The 18,374-nt window shown below is 63.5% G+C and overlaps 1 protein-coding gene across 3 annotated transcripts in view; it reads right to left on the bottom strand.

The window, feature by feature from the left end:
• Cdh4 (cadherin 4) overlaps positions 1-18,374 on the bottom strand; it is a 408,941-nt gene that overhangs the window by 8,417 nt on the left and 382,150 nt on the right. For all 3 annotated transcript variants that reach the window (XM_046433120.2, XM_046433122.2, XM_046433121.2), the window contains 5 exons: positions 13,934-14,119; positions 4,883-5,136; positions 4,250-4,392; positions 1,508-1,741; positions 500-733 (listed from right to left, as the gene is read on the bottom strand). In XM_046433120.2, the coding sequence (XP_046289076.1) occupies positions 500-733; positions 1,508-1,741; positions 4,250-4,392; positions 4,883-5,136; positions 13,934-14,119 (1,051 nt within the window). The remainder of the gene's footprint in view (positions 1-499; positions 734-1,507; positions 1,742-4,249; positions 4,393-4,882; positions 5,137-13,933; positions 14,120-18,374) is intronic.

Genomic DNA, 18,374 nt, shown 5'->3' with positions numbered 1-18,374 from the left:
AGGGGGCTGAGGGACGTGGGCGACCACGGGCACCTCTGTAAATAGCCCACATGGGACGGAGCACCCAGGCGAGCAGGAAGACTGTGCGCCACATGTACTCAGCCTTGACCCCCCGGGGACAGGGCCTTGCGCTCTGGGGAGCTGCTCTGGAGTGCCTGACCTCCAGGCACCCGATCTTGCAAGATGGTCACTAGAGTCCTGCTTTTTTAGCTGTACCTCGTGTGAACCCATTCTCTGGGTGTGGGTAGGTGAGGGTGTTCCTCATAATGGGGAGCCAGTCTCAGGGTGCAGGGGCTCTGGGAGGCAGGGTGGGTGCTGGAGAGCAGCCAGCCACTGACACCCGTGAGCTGCTGGATCAGGCCTGACCTGCACCGGCCCTGACAGGAGCAGGAGGTCCCAGTTCCCCCCAGTCCCAGCTCAGGTGGGAGGAGGCGGAGCGAGGGGTGCCACCCTGGACTCGCCTCCGCCCTCGAGGCCCCTGGTGGGTGGCTGCACTCACTCAGCAGGAGGACGATGCAGATGAGGATGGCCACGATGGCGCCTGTGCCCAGCCCGGCTGCCGCCACGGCGCCCACAGTGGTGCAGTCACCGTTCTCGTCACACGGGCACACCTTGACCTTGATGATGGAGGTGTTGGACAGGGGAGGGTTCCCGGAGTCGGTGACGGTGATAGGGACATCGTACATGCCGGCCTCCAGGTACAGGATGCGCAGGCTCAGTTGGGCGTAGTCACCTGGCACAGAGCAATGGGAGACGTCCAGCACATGGCCAGGCCCCTGTCCAGCAGCCCTTCTGAGGGGACACCCAGGCTGTGGTGTGGAAACCTCAGATGTCCATTCGGTCAGCAAGGACATGTGCATGTGCACACACACACACACACACGTGCACACACACACGCGCACACACACACACTATGCCACACCATTACGTTAAAGGCTTTGGCATGCAAGGAAGAGTCTCTCGAAGCGTGGAGGATGAAGACGATTTCCTGAATATGTAAAGAGTTTTATCAAATCAATCAGGAAAAACCCTACCCAGAGAGAAGCAGGCAAAGTCACTGAACAGACCACGCACAGAACAACAGCAACGCGAATTTGAAAAGATTTCCCCTGGCAGCCAGGAGAGGTGGTGAAATAAACACAATGCTTTTAAAAGCAATAGTATTCTGGGTTGGTGAGGGACAGGGAGCAGGCCCTGGGCCCAGGCTGCACCAGCCCACTTCTGGGGAGGGGTCCCAGGGAGACTCGGCAGCCAGGAATGACCAACTGACATGGGCACAGGGAGTGGCCGGTGCATGGACACTGCTGGGGCCTCAAGGGGTGGAGCAGGCAGCGCCCACCGTGGACGAGGGTCGTCCCAGCCTTGCCCGGGTGCTGCGTGGAGGGCAAGGGCAGCAGTGTCCTCCAGGAGGACCCCCCACCTGCGCTGCTCGCTCTCGGGGGCAGGTGGTCCCTGGGGCCTGTACCCCAGGCTCTGGTTCTCCCGTGGTGCTGGCCCCGGGGCTCACCGTTGAGGCGGGTGATGGTCCAGTTCTTCCGCACCGTGGCGGGGACGAAGGGCAGCTCGAAGACGTAGGGGCCGACGTTGGGGTCCACGTCGGCGTCGGCAGCGGTGATGTTGATGGCGTTGAGGCCTGGCTTCTCGCAGATCTGCGCCTCCTTGGGCAGCAGCTCGGGCGCGTTGTCGTTGATGTCGATGAGGTAGATCTGCAGAGTCCCAGTGCCGCTGGCCGGGGGGATCCCTGAAGGACAGGCGTGGTGACCACGGGGGGCCAGGCCAGGACTCCAGCAGGCCGGAGCACAGCCACCTGGGATCAGGCCCCACCAGGACAGCGCACAGGCAGCCGCCCACAGCACACCAGAGACGCAGGCCCTCAGTCAGACGCAGCCCAGCCCCAGCCCAGCCCCAGCCCAGCTGCAGCCCTCCAGCCTGCACCACCCCCTCCACTTTCCGGAAGCCAGGGCCACACCCAGGACCCCAGGGCACCGCCCACAGGCTCTCCCGCACACCCTCCCCTGACCAGCTACAGGAGTGCCCGCTAGCTCAGCTGTGCCCTGGGGACCCTCCTTCCCTCTGGGGCTCCCAGGGCTCTGCAAGGTGCCCAAGCCTGCCCTCCGACCCTTTCCAGCTGTTGCTGGCCCTCCTGCGTTTCCTGCCTGTCAGCAGGGCTCCGACACCTGGCCACAGTGCAGAAGGGCACTAACTGTCCCTGGGAAGGACCTGGAGGCTCCCCAGATGAGCTCTGGGTGGAGGTGGACTCCACAGTGGCCTCTCTTTCCTCTGGCCTTGGAGTGGCGGGGTGCTCTGTGAGCCCAGAGTCCAGCCCGGCCGCGGCCCAGGCTGGAGGGGCTGACGGGCACGTGCAGGCCAGGATCTGGGACAGAGAGGCCGAGAGCATCCTCACCCCGTCCGCCTCCTGGTGGCCACTCTTGGTCCTCACCACAGCTTTAGCTTTAGGCCAAGCACCTCCTACAGAGGTCAAGGCGGGGCAGTCCAGCAGCACAGTGCGGGCCTCTGGACACGTCCCCAGGAGAGGTGCAGAAGGAGTCTGTTCACGGCAGAGTTCCTGCTCCGGCCTGCTGCCCGGCCTCCCCCGCGAGCCCCACATCCTGCCCCAGGTGGTGTCCCTCCTCTCTGACCGAAGCCTCAGGGCTCAAGCTGTGGTAGGTGAGGACTCGGGAGAGTCCCCCACCCGGCTGGGTGCTCGTCACAGGCTGTAGAGGAGCTTCGTGGACTCCGGAGCCCAGGGTGGGGTGGCCGGCAGGGGCAGTCACTGACTCTGGTTTGCTATGGCCGGCTCTGGGTCCACTACTCTTGGTGTTAAGTTTTGGCAGCTCAGTGTTCTCAGAACCACCAGCACGTCCAGAGGTCCTGCCTCTGGGCCTTTGCACATCTTTTTCCTGACTTTGGGACACTCCTCTCCCACTGCCTCTTCTCCTGGGTTCTCCCTCTGGTCACACAGGTCTTGGTCCCAGGGCAGGTCCTCATCCAGACGAGCCGCTGGCCACATCCCCGCCCTGTTTCCTTGTTGTGCTTCTCTATGTGAAGCTACCTGGTGACTTGTAGTTGCCTGCTGGGGTGGAGACGGCTGGGTAGCCCCAACTTCCATTTTGCTTTCTTTTAATGAACGAATTGGAGCCCCAGTGTCACCTGGGCTGTCACTATCCATGGAGAAGGCTCTCTTCCCCAGCATCCCTCAGCTGGACCTGGCAGGTGAGTGCCCTTCCGAGGGGGGGGGTCCCCCTGGAGTCTCAGAAGGCAGGGGTGCCCGCCCCGCCCTGCCCACGGCTGGTTTGTTGGAATGTGTGGCGGGGGCTGGAGGACCCCCGTGCTGGGCGCGGTGAGGACAGGAGGCTGGTCACAGAGCGAGGCTGGCTGATCACACCCGCCTGGGCTGAGGGCGCTGTGGTCCTGTGCGGCACCTGGCCCTGGCCGGCTGACTCTCAGGACGCTGCTCTGCCAGGGGCTCTGGTCTGGTTTGCCCACTGCTGAGCAGCGGCCCCCGGGGGGTCAGGGACCAGGAGAGCGGCAGCAGGAAGAGAAGAGCTGGCCGTCGCTCGCTGGCCTGCCTGTCCCGTGCAGTGGGTGACTACTTATCTGACTTTCGGAGTTGGTAGCTCCCCCATTTCACAGAGGGGAAACCGAGGCACAGAGAGTCCAGTTCTCTTCCCATCGGGAGCAGCTGTCCTGGACAGGACGTCCACTCCTACCCCTTCCGTCTCTGCAGGGACTGGCCCCAGGAGCACCCAGCTGGCTGTGGAGGTGCTGTGGGGCCTGGGCGGCCTCTGGCTGCAAGCCCAGCACTCCGGAGGCCTGGCCGTGGCCCTCGGAAACCCCGGCTCCAGGTGCCCCTCCTGTCCAGACCTTGGGGTCCTCTGCTCCATGGCCAGTCTGGGGTCCTGGCCGCCCTCCTTCCTGGGCTCACTTCTGGCTGAACTTTGGAAGGTTCAAGGTGGGAGGCTGAGCAATGGCTCGCGGGGTGGGGGTGGGGGGCTTGGCAGGGACGGGCGGGGCCGGCCACGCAGCCGACTCCTTGATCCTGACTCCCGGTGCCCGGAGTGACCAAGGGCCAGCCTGCGGGAGGGACGCGGGAGGCAACAGCAGGTGGAAAGATGGGGCAGGGCCTGGGGGCCTGATGGGGGCGAGGCCGCAGACGGGCCTCCTGCTGCCTTCCTCGTCCCAGCCCCCTGGCCCCGGGCCCCTGGCCAGCGTCCTCCCTCCCGCAGCATGGCCTCCTGGTGGGGCTCACCGTTGTCGGCAGCCAGGAAGGTGGCCTCATAGACGTTGTTTCTGATGTAGAGGGACTCGCGGTCCAGGACGGCAGCCGTGGTGATCTGACCGTTGGAGGCGTTAATGTGCAGCCAGTTGGCGGGGTCCGAGAGCTTGGAGTACCTGCAGGGGGCGTGGGGAGCTGAGGGGGGCTGTCGGGGCTCCCAGGGGTGGGCCCTGCACCAGCCTGCGTCCCGTGTGTCCCCTGGGGTTGCCTGGGGGCTGTGAGCGCCTGGCCACCCGCAGCAGGTGGATGGGGGCAGCTCAGGCACAGTGCTCCTGCTACGGTGGGCGTCCCGGCCCCTCAGGGAGCAGGCCCTCTCTTCCTCCCCAGGTGGGGACACCGAGGGACAGAGTAAGTGGCGCCCAGTCACACGGCTACTGGGGATGAAGCCAGGATTGGGCCCGACCGTCCAGACCTCCCCTGCCTGGGCTGGAGACCCGCAGTGTCCTGCTGGAGGAGCCTGGTGCTCTGTGCCTGTGGGCGTCAGGGTGTCCCAGGACTGCTGTGGCCCCGTGTGGTCAGGGCTCCCCGAGCCCCCGCTTCCTGGGTTTGGGGACTTAGGGTAGAAAACAGGGAGCCCGAGGGAGGGAGCGGCTGCTGCAGACCCACCTCACGGCTTGCTGCATGAAGCGGTCAGGGTCCATTGCGGAGAAGGTGGTGAGCGCAGTGCCTGCCGGCACGCCCTCCTCCAGGCGGATGAGCTTGTGGTTGGAGGGGAAGTAGGGCGCCTCGTTGATGTCAGTGACCGAGATGGTCACCCCTGCCGTGGACTGGAAGGACATCTGGATCCCGCTGGCCAGGGCCGCCTGGTTGGACACCATCACCGTCAGCATGAAGGCCCTGTTCAGCTCGTAGTCTGCGGCCTGCAAGGAGGGGGGTGAGCTGGCGCTCCACGCACCGCCCTTCCCTGCCCCCGTCCCCTCCCCAGGGCTGCTCCTGGGCCTGTCTCCTAGGCCCCTTGTGGGGCTGGGCAAGGGGAGGACCGAGGGGCCAGGGAAAGGACCCCCAGCCCACCCCTTGCCATGCTGAGGCTGAAGCTGGGTCTGGGGACCTGGCAGAAGACCCCTCCCAGGTTGTCACCTGGTTCTGGGAAGGCCCGCGCCTACCCTGATCCCTCAAGCCTAGCATGGAGTTCCCTGGTGTGGGTGCCCCCGAGTGGCATGTCCCCTGAACTCGTGATGGCCCTTGTTTGGAACAAGGTCTTTGCAGATGTGATTCAGTTAAAGTCTCGTGGGGAGACCGTCTGTGGGAGAAAGGCAGGGGAATTGGGGCCCGTGGGCATGGAAGGAGGCCGTGAGCAGGCCGGACGAGCAGGTGGGCCCCAGGGACCCCAGGGGCTGGCAGACTGAGAGAGGCGGGCAGTGACGCTCCCCGGAGCCTTCTCGGGACATGTCCCTGCTCACACTGGACTTCGGGCCCCTGTCCCAGGGCTCGCAGGGAACACAGCTGCTGGTTTTTTCCTGGGGACTGAACGTGGGGCCTCGGATGACCACTGAGCCACAGCCACCTCTCTGTCGGCTAAGCCCCGCCGTGTGGGTGTGGGGACGCAGCACAGCAGGGCCCTGGTGCGAGAGCGGTTCCCAGGACTCTGGTGGCCGGGCGCCGACGGGAGGCAGGCCTCTGTAGCCTGCTCCAGGTGTCATCGAGGGGCTCTGCTCACCCTCCCTCACCTCGGGGGGGCGGAGGTCACAGGGAGGCCGTGGGGTCCTGACCGAGAGCTGCTGGGGTCTGAGCTCCGGCAGGCTCGCCGGGAACTGCAGCCCACACCAAGGGAGGACGTGCGTCGGCCTCAGGGGGAGGCAGCCCACGGCCTGAGCAAGGGACGGACAAACACCATCTCTGCCGTGGCCGGGGCGCCGTCCACCCACCTGGGACTTGGGTCACAGTCCCATCCCCATAGTGAGGCACCCAGCCTCACCCACCTGTGGCGTTCAGCGGGGTCTGTCCAGGTGATTAGGGCTGGGTACCATCACCAGGACTGAGACCCACTGCCTGTCCAGGTGACTAGGGCTGGGTACCATCTCCAGGACTGAGACCCGCTGCCTGTCTTCCCCTGCACCCCCTGGGACTGCCAGCAAGAAGGTTGTCACCAGATGTGACATCAATGGCACCTCCAGAACCCCGACCAGGATAAACCTCTCTTCTCCAGAATGAGCTGCGAGTGGACTCCAGTCCCCACTCCCCGAGGTGGGCAGCTGCCAGGTCCACCTGTGGGAGAGAGGCAGCTGGCACAGTGTGGGGCTCTGGTGGAGGGGCAGGAAGACGACTTTCCCATGTGTCGGTCGCAGTGAGACCCTTGGCCGGGTGCAGCAAAGCCCGTGGGACAGTGGCTGTGCTCGGTGGACGGCCCCTGCCGGTGGCACAGCCTGGCCTTGGAGCAGGGGCGTCACCTTCTCAGGGCTTAGACGAAGAGCCAGCTCCTAAATGGGCAAGTCCACTGTGAGTCAGCTGCCCAGTGTTGGGAGACCAGTGTCCCCACGGGACTTGCTCTGCGGCCAAAAATAGCTGCAGAGACATCCCAAACTCGTGTGGCCCTTGTGCTGTGCATGGTGACTCGGTCGCCAGGTCCTCTTGCTGTCCATGGTGACTCGGTCGCCAGGTCCTCTTGCTGTGCATGGTGACTCGGTCGCCAGGTCCTCTTGCTGTGCATGGTGACTCGGTCGCCAGGTCCTCTTGCTGTCCATGGTGACTCGGTCGCCAGGTCCTCTTGCTGTCCATGGTGACTCGGTCGCCAGGTCCTCTTGCTGTCCATGGTGACTCGGTCGCCAGGTCCTCTTGCTGTCCATGGTGACTCGGTCGCCAGGTCCTCTTGCTGTGCATGGTGACTAGGTCGCCAGGTCCTCTTGCTGTCCATGGTGACTCGGTCGCCAGGTCCTCTTGCTGTCCATGGTGACTAGGTCGCCAGGTCCTCTTGCTGTCCATGGTGACTAGGTCGCCAGGTCCTCTTGCTGTCCAGTGACTAGGTCGCCAGGTCCTCTTGCTGTCCATGGTGACTAGGTCGCCAGGTCCTCTTGGTGTCCATGGTGACTAGGTCGCCAGGTCCTCTTGCTGTGCATGGTGACTCGGTCGCCAGGTCCTCTTGCTGTGCATGGTGACTCGGTCGCCAGGTCCTCTTGCTGTGCATGGTGACTCGGTCGCCAGGTCCTCTTGCTGTGCATGGTGACTCGGTCGCCAGGTCCTCTTGCTGTGCATGGTGACTCGGTCGCCAGGTCCTCTTGCTGTGCATGGTGACTCGGTCGCCAGGTCCTCTTGCTGTGCATGGTGACTAGGTCGCCAGGTCCTCTTGCTGTCCATGGTGACTAGGTCGCCAGGTCCTCTTGCTGTCCATGGTGACTCGGTCGCCAGGTCCTCTTGCTGTCCATGGTGACTAGGTCGCCAGGTCCTCTTGCTGTGCATGCTGACTTGGTTGCCAGGTCCTCTTGCTGTCCATGGTGACTAGGTCGCCAGGTCCTCTTGCTGTGCATGGTGACTTGGTTGCCAGGTCCTCTTGCTGTCCATGGTGACTAGGTCGCCAGGTCCTCTTGCTGTGCATGGTGACTTGGTTGCCAGGTCCTCTTGCTGTCCATGGTGACTAGGTCGCCAGGTCCTCTTGCTGTGCATGGTGACTCGGTCACCAGGTCCTCTTGCTGTCCAGTGACTAGGTCGCCAGGTCCTCTTGCTGTGCATGGTGACTAGGTCACCAGGTCCTCTTGCTGTCCAGTGACTCGGTCGCCAGGTCCTCTTGCTGTGCATGGTGACTAGGTCACCAGGTCCTCTTGCTGTCCATGGTGACTAGGTCGCCAGGTCCTCTTGCTGTGCATGGTGACTTGGTTGCCAGGTCCTCTTGCTGTGCATGGTGACTTGGTCGCCAGGTCCTCTTGCTGTCCAGTGACTTGGTCGCCAGGTCCTCTTGCTGTCCATGGTGACTAGGTCACCAGGTCCTCTTGCTGTCCAGTGACTAGGTCGCCAGGTCCTCTTGCTGTCCATGGTGACTTGGTCGCCAGGTCCTCTTGCTGTCCAGTGACTAGGTCGCCAGGTCCTCTTGCTGTGCATGGTGACTTGGTCGCCAGGTCCTCTTGCTGTCCAGTGACTAGGTCGCCAGGTCCTCTTGCTGTCCATGGTGACTTGGTCGCCAGGTCCTCTTGCTGTCCAGTGACTAGGTCGCCAGGTCCTCTTGCTGTCCATGGTGACTAGGTCACCAGGTCCTCTTGCTGTCCAGTGACTAGGTCGCCAGGTCCTCTTGCTGTCCATGGTGACTTGGTCGCCAGGTCCTCTTGCTGTCCAGTGACTAGGTCGCCAGGTCCTCTTGCTGTGCATGGTGACTTGGTCGCCAGGTCCTCTTGCTGTGCATGGTGACTTGGTCGCCAGGTCCTCTTGCTGTCCAGTGACTAGGTCGCCAGGTCCTCTTGCTGTGCATGGTGACTAGGTCACCAGGTCCTCTTGCTGTCCAGTGACTAGGTCGCCAGGTCCTCTTGCTGTCCATGGTGACTTGGTCGCCAGGTCCTCTTGCTGTGCATGGTGACTTGGTCGCCAGGTCCTCTTGCTGTCCAGTGACTAGGTCGCCAGGTCCTCTTGCTGTGCATGGTGACTAGGTCACCAGGTCCTCTTGCTGTCCAGTGACTAGGTCGCCAGGTCCTCTTGCTGTCCATGGTGACTTGGTCGCCAGGTCCTCTTGCTGTGCATGGTGACTAGGTCGCCAGGTCCTCTTGCTGTGCATGGTGACTAGGTCACCAGGTCCTCTTGCTGTCCAGTGACTAGGTCGCCAGGTCCTCTTGCTGTGCATGGTGACTTGGTCGCCAGGTCCTCTTGCTGTGCATGGTGACTTGGTCGCCAGGTCCTCTTGCTGTGCATGGTGACTTGGTTGCCAGGTCCTCTTGCTGTCCAGTGACTCGGTCGCCAGGTCCTCTTGCTGTGCATGGTGACTCGGTCGCCAGGTCCTCTTGCTGTGCATGGTGACTAGGTCGCCAGGTCCTCTTGCTGTGCATGGTGACTCGGTCGCCAGGTCCTCTTGCTGTGCATGGTGACTTGGTTGCCAGGTCCTCTTGCTGTCCAGTGACTCGGTCGCCAGGTCCTCTTGCTGTGCATGGTGACTTGGTCGCCAGGTCCTCTTGCTGTGCATGGTGACTCGGTCGCCAGGTCCTCTTGCTGTGCATGGTGACTTGGTCGCCAGGTCCTCTTGCTGTCCAGTGACTAGGTCGCCAGGTCCTCTTGCTGTGCATGGTGACTCGGTCGCCAGGTCCTCTTGCTGTCCAGTGACTAGGTCGCCAGGTCCTCTTGCTGTGCATGGTGACTAGGTCACCAGGTCCTCTTGCTGTCCATGGTGACTAGGTCGCCAGGTCCTCTTGCTGTGCATGGTGACTCGGTCGCCAGGTCCTCTTGCTGTGCATGGTGACTTGGTCGCCAGGTCCTCTTGCTGTCCAGTGACTAGGTCGCCAGGTCCTCTTGCTGTGCATGGTGACTTGGTCGCCAGGTCCTCTTGCTGTCCATGGTGACTTGGTCGCCAGGTCCTCTTGCTGTCCAGTGACTAGGTCGCCAGGTCCTCTTGCTGTGCATGGTGACTAGGTCGCCAGGTCCTCTTGCTGTCCATGGTGACTAGGTCGCCAGGTCCTCTTGCTGTGCATGGTGACTAGGTCGCCAGGTCCTCTTGCTGTGCATGGTGACTTGGTCGCCAGGTCCTCTTGCTGTGCATGGTGACTAGGTCGCCAGGTCCTCTTGCTGTCCAGTGACTAGGTCACCAGGTCCTCTTGCTGTCCATGGTGACTAGGTCGCCAGGTCCTCTTGCTGTGCATGGTGACTAGGTCGCCAGGTCCTCTTGCTGTGCATGGTGACTAGGTCACCAGGTCCTCTTGCTGTCCATGGTGACTCGGTCGCCAGGTCCTCTTGCTGTGCATGGTGACTTGGTCGCCAGGTCCTCTTGCTGTCCAGTGACTCGGTTGCCAGGTCCTCTTGCTGTGCATGGTGACTTGGGATGTGATATTTTTAACATTCTGTGTACCACATCACACCAGGGACGGGAACCAGGATTTGACGTAGGAGGAACGAGGCAGGCAGTGAGAGCCCTCGGTCAGCAAGTGAGGGGACAGCAGCTCCTTCCTGCGCTGCCCCTGAGAGGCTGAGGCGGTGGACTGTCCAGCTCCTTGGGGGTGAGGACGGCACTGCCCCGGCAGTTCTTCCCTCAGGGCTGAGTCTGGGGGACAGTTCTGTGGAGTCCGTGCCTCCTGGTGACAGTAGGAAGCCACCCACACCCCGGGTGCCCTCCACTGCTGTGGTGCTAAGCAGCGGCCTCCAGATCCCCAGGTCCTGGCTCTGGGCCCAGTGACGGCCACCTTCAGCAGACCGGCTTTGCAGCTGTGAGGGAGCCCAGGATCTGGGGACCCTCAGGGCAGCTGCGGGGAGCGGGGGTCTCTGGGAGGGTGAGGGGCAGTGAGCCAGGTGAGGGAGGGGGCTTTGTCTCCTTCCCTCTGGGCTCAAGGGCACCGCGCTCCTGCTGGTCCTGCTGGTGGCCCTGAGCAGCAGGCCTCGGCTCTCCGCCAGCCCCGGGCAGAGTCTCTCTGGGCTAAATCCAGGGACTGGGTGACCAGCCCCTTCCAGAGGCTCCAGGGTGCAGTCCATTCTGGGGGCTGCCCATGCCTGGCCTTTCCTGTGTCCTCAGAGCCAGCCTCGTGCCCACGGCCCTCACACTGACCCTCCCTCTTGTAGGAGCCCGATTGCACTGGGCCCCTGCCCTCTCAGGTCCACCGTCACACCTGTAGAGTCCCCTGAGCCACCCATGACCACGCAGGTGTCCTTGGGCCTGAGTGGCCACAGGGCCTTTGTGGAGAGGGAGAGCCCCTGGGAATGTCTGGATGAGGACACAACCTGGAAAGCACCCCGTGCGGGTGTGGACAGAGACTCACTGGTGGTGACCTGGCCGGCTGCTGGGCAGAGGGGTGAAGCCTCACGCTGCAGAGGCCGCCCTGAGGGGGTCAGCCCACCTCAGAGCCCACTGCTCAGGCCTAGATGACCGCGAGGGGGTCAGCTGGACGCCGTGGCATCCCTGACGCCTGCTGCGCCCCCGCCACAGCTGCCCCACGAAGGGCCTTCAGGTTTGCGCACTCCCTTGCAGGAAGCCTGGCGCAGTGGACAATCAGACGCATAGGGAAGCTGTCAGGTGGACCCTGAAGAGGGACCCTCCGTGGCCAGCTAGCCTGGGGGCGTCTCCACAGGCCAAAGGGGTGGAATGTTCTGGATTACACGGGATTCCCGAGACGTTAGCACCAAGTGCCCCGTGGGGATCAGGTCGGATGACCAGTCTGCCAGGGGGCAGCTCAGGACAGCCCGGGGTGGGAGGTCAGCCTGGACCATGGGGGCAGAGGTGGGAGCACGTGTGGCGGGCAGGCTAGGTGTGGAGAGGGCGACGTGTCCTGGCCGGACAGGGAGCCCGGGGGTCCAGGAGTTGCAGGCGTGGGGGGCACACGACCTCCTGCTTACAGGCACGGGACACCAGCAAGGAGACGCCGCGGGCTCTGGGCAGAGGGCTGGCTCTGTGCTGCTCGTGGGGCCACCGGCAGGGCCCAGGCTTGCCCTGAGCCTGGCTGCTGGCCGATGGCCAGTGCCCAGGCTGACCCAGGGGGGCCCGGCCTGTCCCTGGGGCTCCCGCAGTTGCCTGGCACTTGATTTTCATGAGTGTTAACAATGTTCGGGGTACAGCAGACCCATGCATCTCAGCTACGGGACTGGAGTGTCCAAGCTCAAAGGGCCGGGTGCCGGGCCCCCTGGCTCCATCACTGCTGCCCTTGGGCGTCTGTCTGAGGGATTTCGAGCGGAGATGGAAACAGGGATGATGGGGGTTTTCAGCAGAACCAGGGCTCAGCGGCTGCCTGGGATGTGAATCTTAAACAAAGGGAAACCTCATGTCGGGTGCCGTGACATGAGAGAAAGAGTCTGGAGAACCCTGTTCTCACCCTGCAGGCCGAGGCCGAGGTGGCTGGTGGCCTCCTACCACCCGTTCCTCGTCCTTCGTAGCAGAGGTTTGGGAAATGTGTCCAGCTGACAAGCTGTCTGATTCAGTATCTCTTCTGGCTAGGAAGGACCACGTGTCTGCATTCTGCCTAACAGGATATGAACAAGTGTTTCCAGAGGTCCAGAATAAAGGGACGTCCTTTCATGTGGAGCCTTTATTAAGGGTCCAGACAGCTCCTTAGTGGAGAAGAGCCTTTTTTTTTCCCTTTCCTGTTATCTGTAACATTCTTATACTGGCTGGAGCTCTTGCAGTTGTTTTGGACCACGAGGCACCCCACAGGGCGAAAGCTTTGCACAACAGAGCCAGAGAGAGGATCCGGGTTTCTGTTGACTGACATGTCACAGGGCTCCTCTCGTTTGAGAGAATGAAGCCCTCAAGGCTTGACAGTTCTGTGGTGAAGGCTCTGCGACTGTCGGCCAAACGCAGTCTCTGAGCGATTCAGCCTCAGTTAGACTTGCTTTCCCTCTCTTACCTGGCCCACCTGGCCTTGGACTCGCCCTAGTGCCACCTGTCCTTGCTCTGTGAACACCTGACTCTCCGTTCTTTTCCTCTTCCTCTGTGCACTTGCTCGGGGTTAACAGCTGCTCAGCTGTCTGTGCTGGGTGACCACCACCGTCTCCCAGGTGCCGGGCGCCATGAGAGCAGGCAGGACGCGGCCAGGCGGGTCCCTGCTCCTGCAGTGGCAGGCTGAGGGCCACTTAGAAACCTGGAGGAGGCAGACAGCGCCCTCGGGAGCAGAGCTGAAGAGCCTCCACCGACGGAGCTGGACCCGCATCCACAGGTCACCCACGTGGGACGCAGACGCACACCAATGGACACAAACCAGACCAGGCCACCCTGAGACAGTGTGGCCCACAGTCATCGCCGCCACAGACCTAGGGCCACCGTGTGACAGCAGGGCCCACAGACGTCCCTGGGACAGAGGGTGACATCTCATGCCTGCCTCAGAGGAACAGCCACCACATGTCCTTTTGGCTACTCTATGACCTGGACCCCAAACCCAGGGACGGCAGCGGGGAAAGGAAGAGTGGAGGGCTCCATCGCGTAGAAAGCACAGGAAGCTGCGCGCGTGGCCCACATCTGTGATCCCAGCGGCTGGAGGGGCTGGGGCAGGAGGACTGCGAGTCAAAGCCAGCTTCAGCAACCCACTTAAGTGAGGTCCTGTCTCAACAATAAAAGGGGCCAGGGATGTGGCTCAGTGGTTAAGCACCCTGGGTTCAGTCCCTGGTGCCAAACACACACATACACACACACACTCACACTCACACTCACTCTTTCACACTCACACACACACACACACAGTCACATACACACCCACAAACATACATTCACACACACACACACCCTCTCATTCACACTCACCCACTCAAACTCCAGGCCTCAGGAAGTCCGGCTCACTAGTGTGCCCTGCCGCCCGTGTTGGGTGCGGGCAGCTTTCTTGGGAAGTCTTTCAGGCAGATCTGCCTTCTGTGAGGTCAGGGGAATGTGGCCACTGGGGAGGGGATGCAGGGTGGCCTGTGGGGGTGTGCAGAGCCCTGGAGGTCGGGTCCTGGTGCAGGCTGGTTGTGCCCTGGTGGCTGGGGTGCGGGCCAGCCCTGGGTGACTGGGGAGGTGGCACGCGGAGCCCAGTTCATTTCTGTGTGACTGGTCCTGGGGTATGTGTGGGGGCAGTCACCTACCTTCACCACAGTGACCATGCCCTCGTTGGTGACAGGGTCTGTGCGGACGCTGAAGTGCCCCGACGGGTCCCCGCTGATGATGCGGTAGACGGCGTTCCAGTTTGCCGAGTGGGGCTGGTCCCGGTCCATCACGGTGAGGTTGGCCACCACCGTCTCCACCCGGTTTTCAGGGACCTCCCCTGCAAACTGTAAAAGGTCAGGAAAGAGAAGGTCACAACCCAGTGTGGGGCCTGGAGGCCTGGGACTCCTGTCACACCTGGGAGGTGCCGGGCGACCGCTTCAGGCCAGGGAGACGGGGGTGGGGGTGGGGGTGGGGGGGTGGGAGGTACGTGGGGCATGGAGGGAGGGTTGCAGGGCTCCAGCGGGCTTGCGGTGCCTTGGCTCCTGGTGCACAGATGGAGACGCAGCAAGCCCCGCCCACACAGGGGCCAGGCCCCGCCTCCTGAGCACAGATGCAGACCCAGCAAGCCCCGCCCACACAGGGGCCAGGCCCTGTCTCCTGAGCACAGATGGAGACTCAGCAAGCCCCGCCCACACAGGGGCCAGGCCCCGCCTCCTGAGCACAGATGCAGACCCAGCAAATCCCGCCCACACAGGGGCCAGGTCCCGCCTCCTGAGCACAGATGGAGACCCAGCAAGCCCCGCCCGCACAGGGGCCAGGCCCCGCCTCCTGAGCACAGATGGAGACGCAGCAAGCCCCGCCCGCACAGGGGCCAGGCCCTGCCTCCTGAGCACAGATGGAGACGCAGCAAGCCCCGCCCGCACAGGGGCCAGGCCCCGCCTCCTGAGCACAGATGCAGACCCAGCAAGCCCCGCCCACACAGGGGCCAGGCCCCGCCTCCTGAGCACAGATGCAGACCCAGCAAGCCCCGCCCGCACAGGGGCCAGGCCCCGCCTCCTGAGCACAGATGCAGACCCAGCAAATCCCGCCCGCACAGGGGCCAGGCCCTGCCTCCTGAGCACAGATGCAGACCCAGCAAGCCCCGCCCGCACAGGGGCCAGGCCCTGCCTCCTGAGCACAGATGCAGACCCAGCAAGCCCCGCCCGCACAGGGGCCAGGTCCCGCCTCCTGAGCACAGATGGAGACGCAGCAAGCCCCGCCCGCACAGGGGCCAGGCCCCGCCTCCTGAGCACAGATGGAGACGCAGCAAGCCCCGCCTGCACAGGGGCCAGGCCCCGCCTCCTGAGCACAGATGCAGACCCAGCAAGCCCCGCCCGCACAGGGGCCAGGCCCCGCCTCCTGAGCACAGATGGAGACGCAGCAAGCCCCGCCCGCACAGGGGCCAGGCCCCGCCTCCTGAGCACAGATGCAGACCCAGCAAGCCCCGCCCGCACAGGGGCCAGGCCCCGCCTCCTGAGCACAGATGCAGACCCAGCAAGCCCCGCCCGCACAGGGGCCAGGCCCCGCCTCAGGCCCTGCCCAGCCTTTCCTGTGGGTGCAGAGACCAGCGCAGACACAGTGGGAGGGCATGGGACAGCGTGTTGTGCTCACAGGTGGGAGAAGGCGGTGATGGGGGGCAGGTGTGAGAGGCTTCTGGAATCAGAATCATCTCTGGGCTCCTCCCCTATGTCCTGCCATGGGTTTGGGCTTGGGGTTGTCCATTGTGGACAGGCAGGTGACCAAACGTGGGGCCACGGCCCCTCCTCCTATCACATCAGGGAGGGCTGCAGCCCCTCCTGCCAGGCCCCCTGAGCAAGGGAGACAGTGTGGCGTGTGGGCCTGTGAGTGTGCCCGTGAGTGTGAGAGCGTGTCTGCCACTGGCCTCGAGCTGAGATGGGTACTGACGTTTGAAGCAGAGGCTGCGTTTGTTCTGCCCGGGCCTTTGAATGCACGCCGTGGCCTGGCACTGTGCAGTTTGAGCACAGGACACAGAGAGCCCAGCCTCGGCCCTCCAGCTCCCTAGGGCCTGGGACCTCAGGGGTCCTGCAGGAGCAAAGCCACGACCACCTACCTCGGTCCTGGGTCCTGGCCTGTCGGCCTGAGCTTCCCAGGGGCTGTGGTCAGCCAGGGGGACAAGCCAGAGGGCCAGACGCACCCGTGCCGCTTGGGGAATAGGTTTGTTGGTACAGATCCTGTCTAGTACTTTCGTCTGTCTCCTTTCCTGCCGTGGGTCGAGCCGAGTAGCCAGGACAGAGGTGGTATGGCCACCCTCTGGCCCTTCATAGAAAATGGCTGCAGATCCCTGTTCTAGACCCCTGTGGCCCCATCTCAGTGCCTGCTCAGAAGTGGGCACCTGGCCCAAGCAGCCATTCAGGACTCAATTCTGGTGTTTCTGCCTCTGTCCTGCACATTGTGACCATAGGAGCCTGCAGGTGTTGGGGTGGGTGGCGTGGTTTGTGTGTAGGGACTGCCACACGCAGCTTGGGAACAAAGCAGTCCAGAGGAAGTGTGGCTGAAGAGGGGCCCTAGTGATGCTGTTGGAGCCTGGATACAGCCATGCCTGAAGTCATGCTTCCCAGGACCTTTCAGCCTCTGTATATGAGGCCCTCTCTTTGTTCAAGCTGCCAGGGTCAGTGTTGCGGACATTGGTCAGGCTTCCTGGCTCTCCAGCACCTTCTGAACTCTTCATTATTTCCTAGCCTCCTCTGTAGCCACATGGGGGCCAGATGACTTAGGACCTGCCCGAGTCTGACTCCCAGTACCTGGTGCTGTTCGCAGGAGGGGCCTATTTAAGTCATGTGGCTTCCCAGAGAAGGGCCTGGTGGACACCTGCTTAGGACCCTCTCAGTCACCTTCCTAAATGTTCAGGTTTCTGGGTGCAGGGAGAACCTCTCAGCCCATGGCAAGCAAAGGCTGGTGTCCGGGAGGAGGTCTCCGGGGCCTCCCCAAGGGGTCTCCGCCTGGGAGGAGCCAGAACCCAAGGGCACGGGGTCCCCAGTGCAGGGGGTCCCAGCTTCTCCGAGGCCCTTGGAGCACAGTCCCGGCTGGAAGCAGAGACCACTGTCCACCCAGGGGAGGCCCTTTAGCAGCCAGAGGGCTGGGGGTGGGGGGGGGCGTGTGAGGCACAGCCAGGTCCAGGGAGAACCTGCTCAGTGTCCTGCCTCACGGCGTCCAAGAAGCCCAGTGGCCTTCGAGGTGCCACATTGGCACCTGCTCGGGGAGCAGCCCCACCTTCATTGTCTGGTGAAGTGTCCTTAGAGCCTGATTCGGTTAAGGAAACCCAGAGAGGTTGGGCAACCTGCCCATGGTCACACAGCTCTCAGTGGTGCAGCAGGGGCTCCCCACAAAGTGTGTCTGAGCAGGAAGGGCCCATGCGGCCCCTGCTCTGGCTCCTGTGGGCCGCAGAACAGGAGGACCCTGCCAGGTGACAATGCCAAGCCCCCCCTCGCTTTCCCCCTCCATTGCTGGTAACCACGTCAGGGCCAGCCAGTGGCTCCCCTCCGGCCTCACCTAGCGGCCCTGAGGGAACGCGCCCTTGCTCCCAGAGCCGGCCTCAGCCTGAGGGGACTGCAGGGGACAGCGTGATCTCCAGGAGCCCTCACCCAGGCCCCAGCTGCAGTGGTCAGGCCTCGCATGGGCTCGGGGGTCCTGCAGTGGCCCTGAGCCTGCACTGCCCGGCAGTGTGTCCTCCCTGGAGGGCCCTGGTCCCAGCTCAGGCAGGCCCCACGGGGAAGAGCCGCAGGGCAGCGTGGCCAGTCCTCTGCCCCAGCTTCCTTCTCCACGTCTCCCAGTGGGGCTTGTCCCGGGAGGCCTGCGCCCCACTGCAGCTCTCCTGCCTGGAGCAGGGACAAGGAGACCGCTCCCCCACTGCCCTGGCCACCCCGTCCCCCTTTGTTGTCTCCCGTTTGGAAGCTTCCCAGGATGCCCGGCTCTTGGCACGACGTTTCAGTTCCCGAGGTTCAGTCCTCCGCAGTAGACAGGCAGGATTTGGCTTCAGAACTCAGAGCTGTGGGCTCTGAGGCTCTTTCCCCAGGAGGAACTTGCAGGCCGGGTTCTTGCCTCCTCTGTCTGTGGGTGGGATCCTGCGGTCCTGGGGCCGCGGTGGCAGGGCCGGGGCCGGGGCTCAGTGGGCAGCGTCTTCCCATCAGAGCAGGCTGCGAGGGAGTCACGAGCCATGGGAGCCAGGCGTGCTGCCCAGCAGCCGCCCCCGAGGCCCATCCACCTCCCCACCCACCGTCAGGAGGAGCAGTCAGGAAACTGAGGCCCAGAAGGCTCTGGAACCCACCCAGGCCGGCATTGGCCAGTGGGGGCCAGGGTGGGGCTGGGTCTGCTGCAGTGTCCTCGCTGGACCCATGGCCACCTCCCCCTGCCTGCAGCTTGGTGGGCCAGGTCTGGAGCATCCCAGGACTGTGGAGAGGTGACCCCGGGCCTAGGAATCTTCCTGTGTCCCCACACGGGGACCACCCCTCCCAGAGGACAGGGGCCTATGCTCTGCCTTCTGTCAGGCCTGCTCCCTGGGCTGGGCCTGGGTCCCTCACCCCTGCTCATAATGAGGCCACA

The sequence above is a fragment of the Marmota monax genome, unplaced genomic scaffold (genome assembly GCF_021218885.2).
Source record: "Marmota monax isolate L192 unplaced genomic scaffold, Marmota_monax_Labrador192_F-V1.1 WCK01_AAM20220418_F8-fsc00014, whole genome shotgun sequence".
Classification (NCBI taxonomy): Eukaryota; Metazoa; Chordata; class Mammalia; order Rodentia; family Sciuridae; genus Marmota; species Marmota monax.
This window is presented reverse-complemented; position numbering and strand designations above follow the sequence as displayed.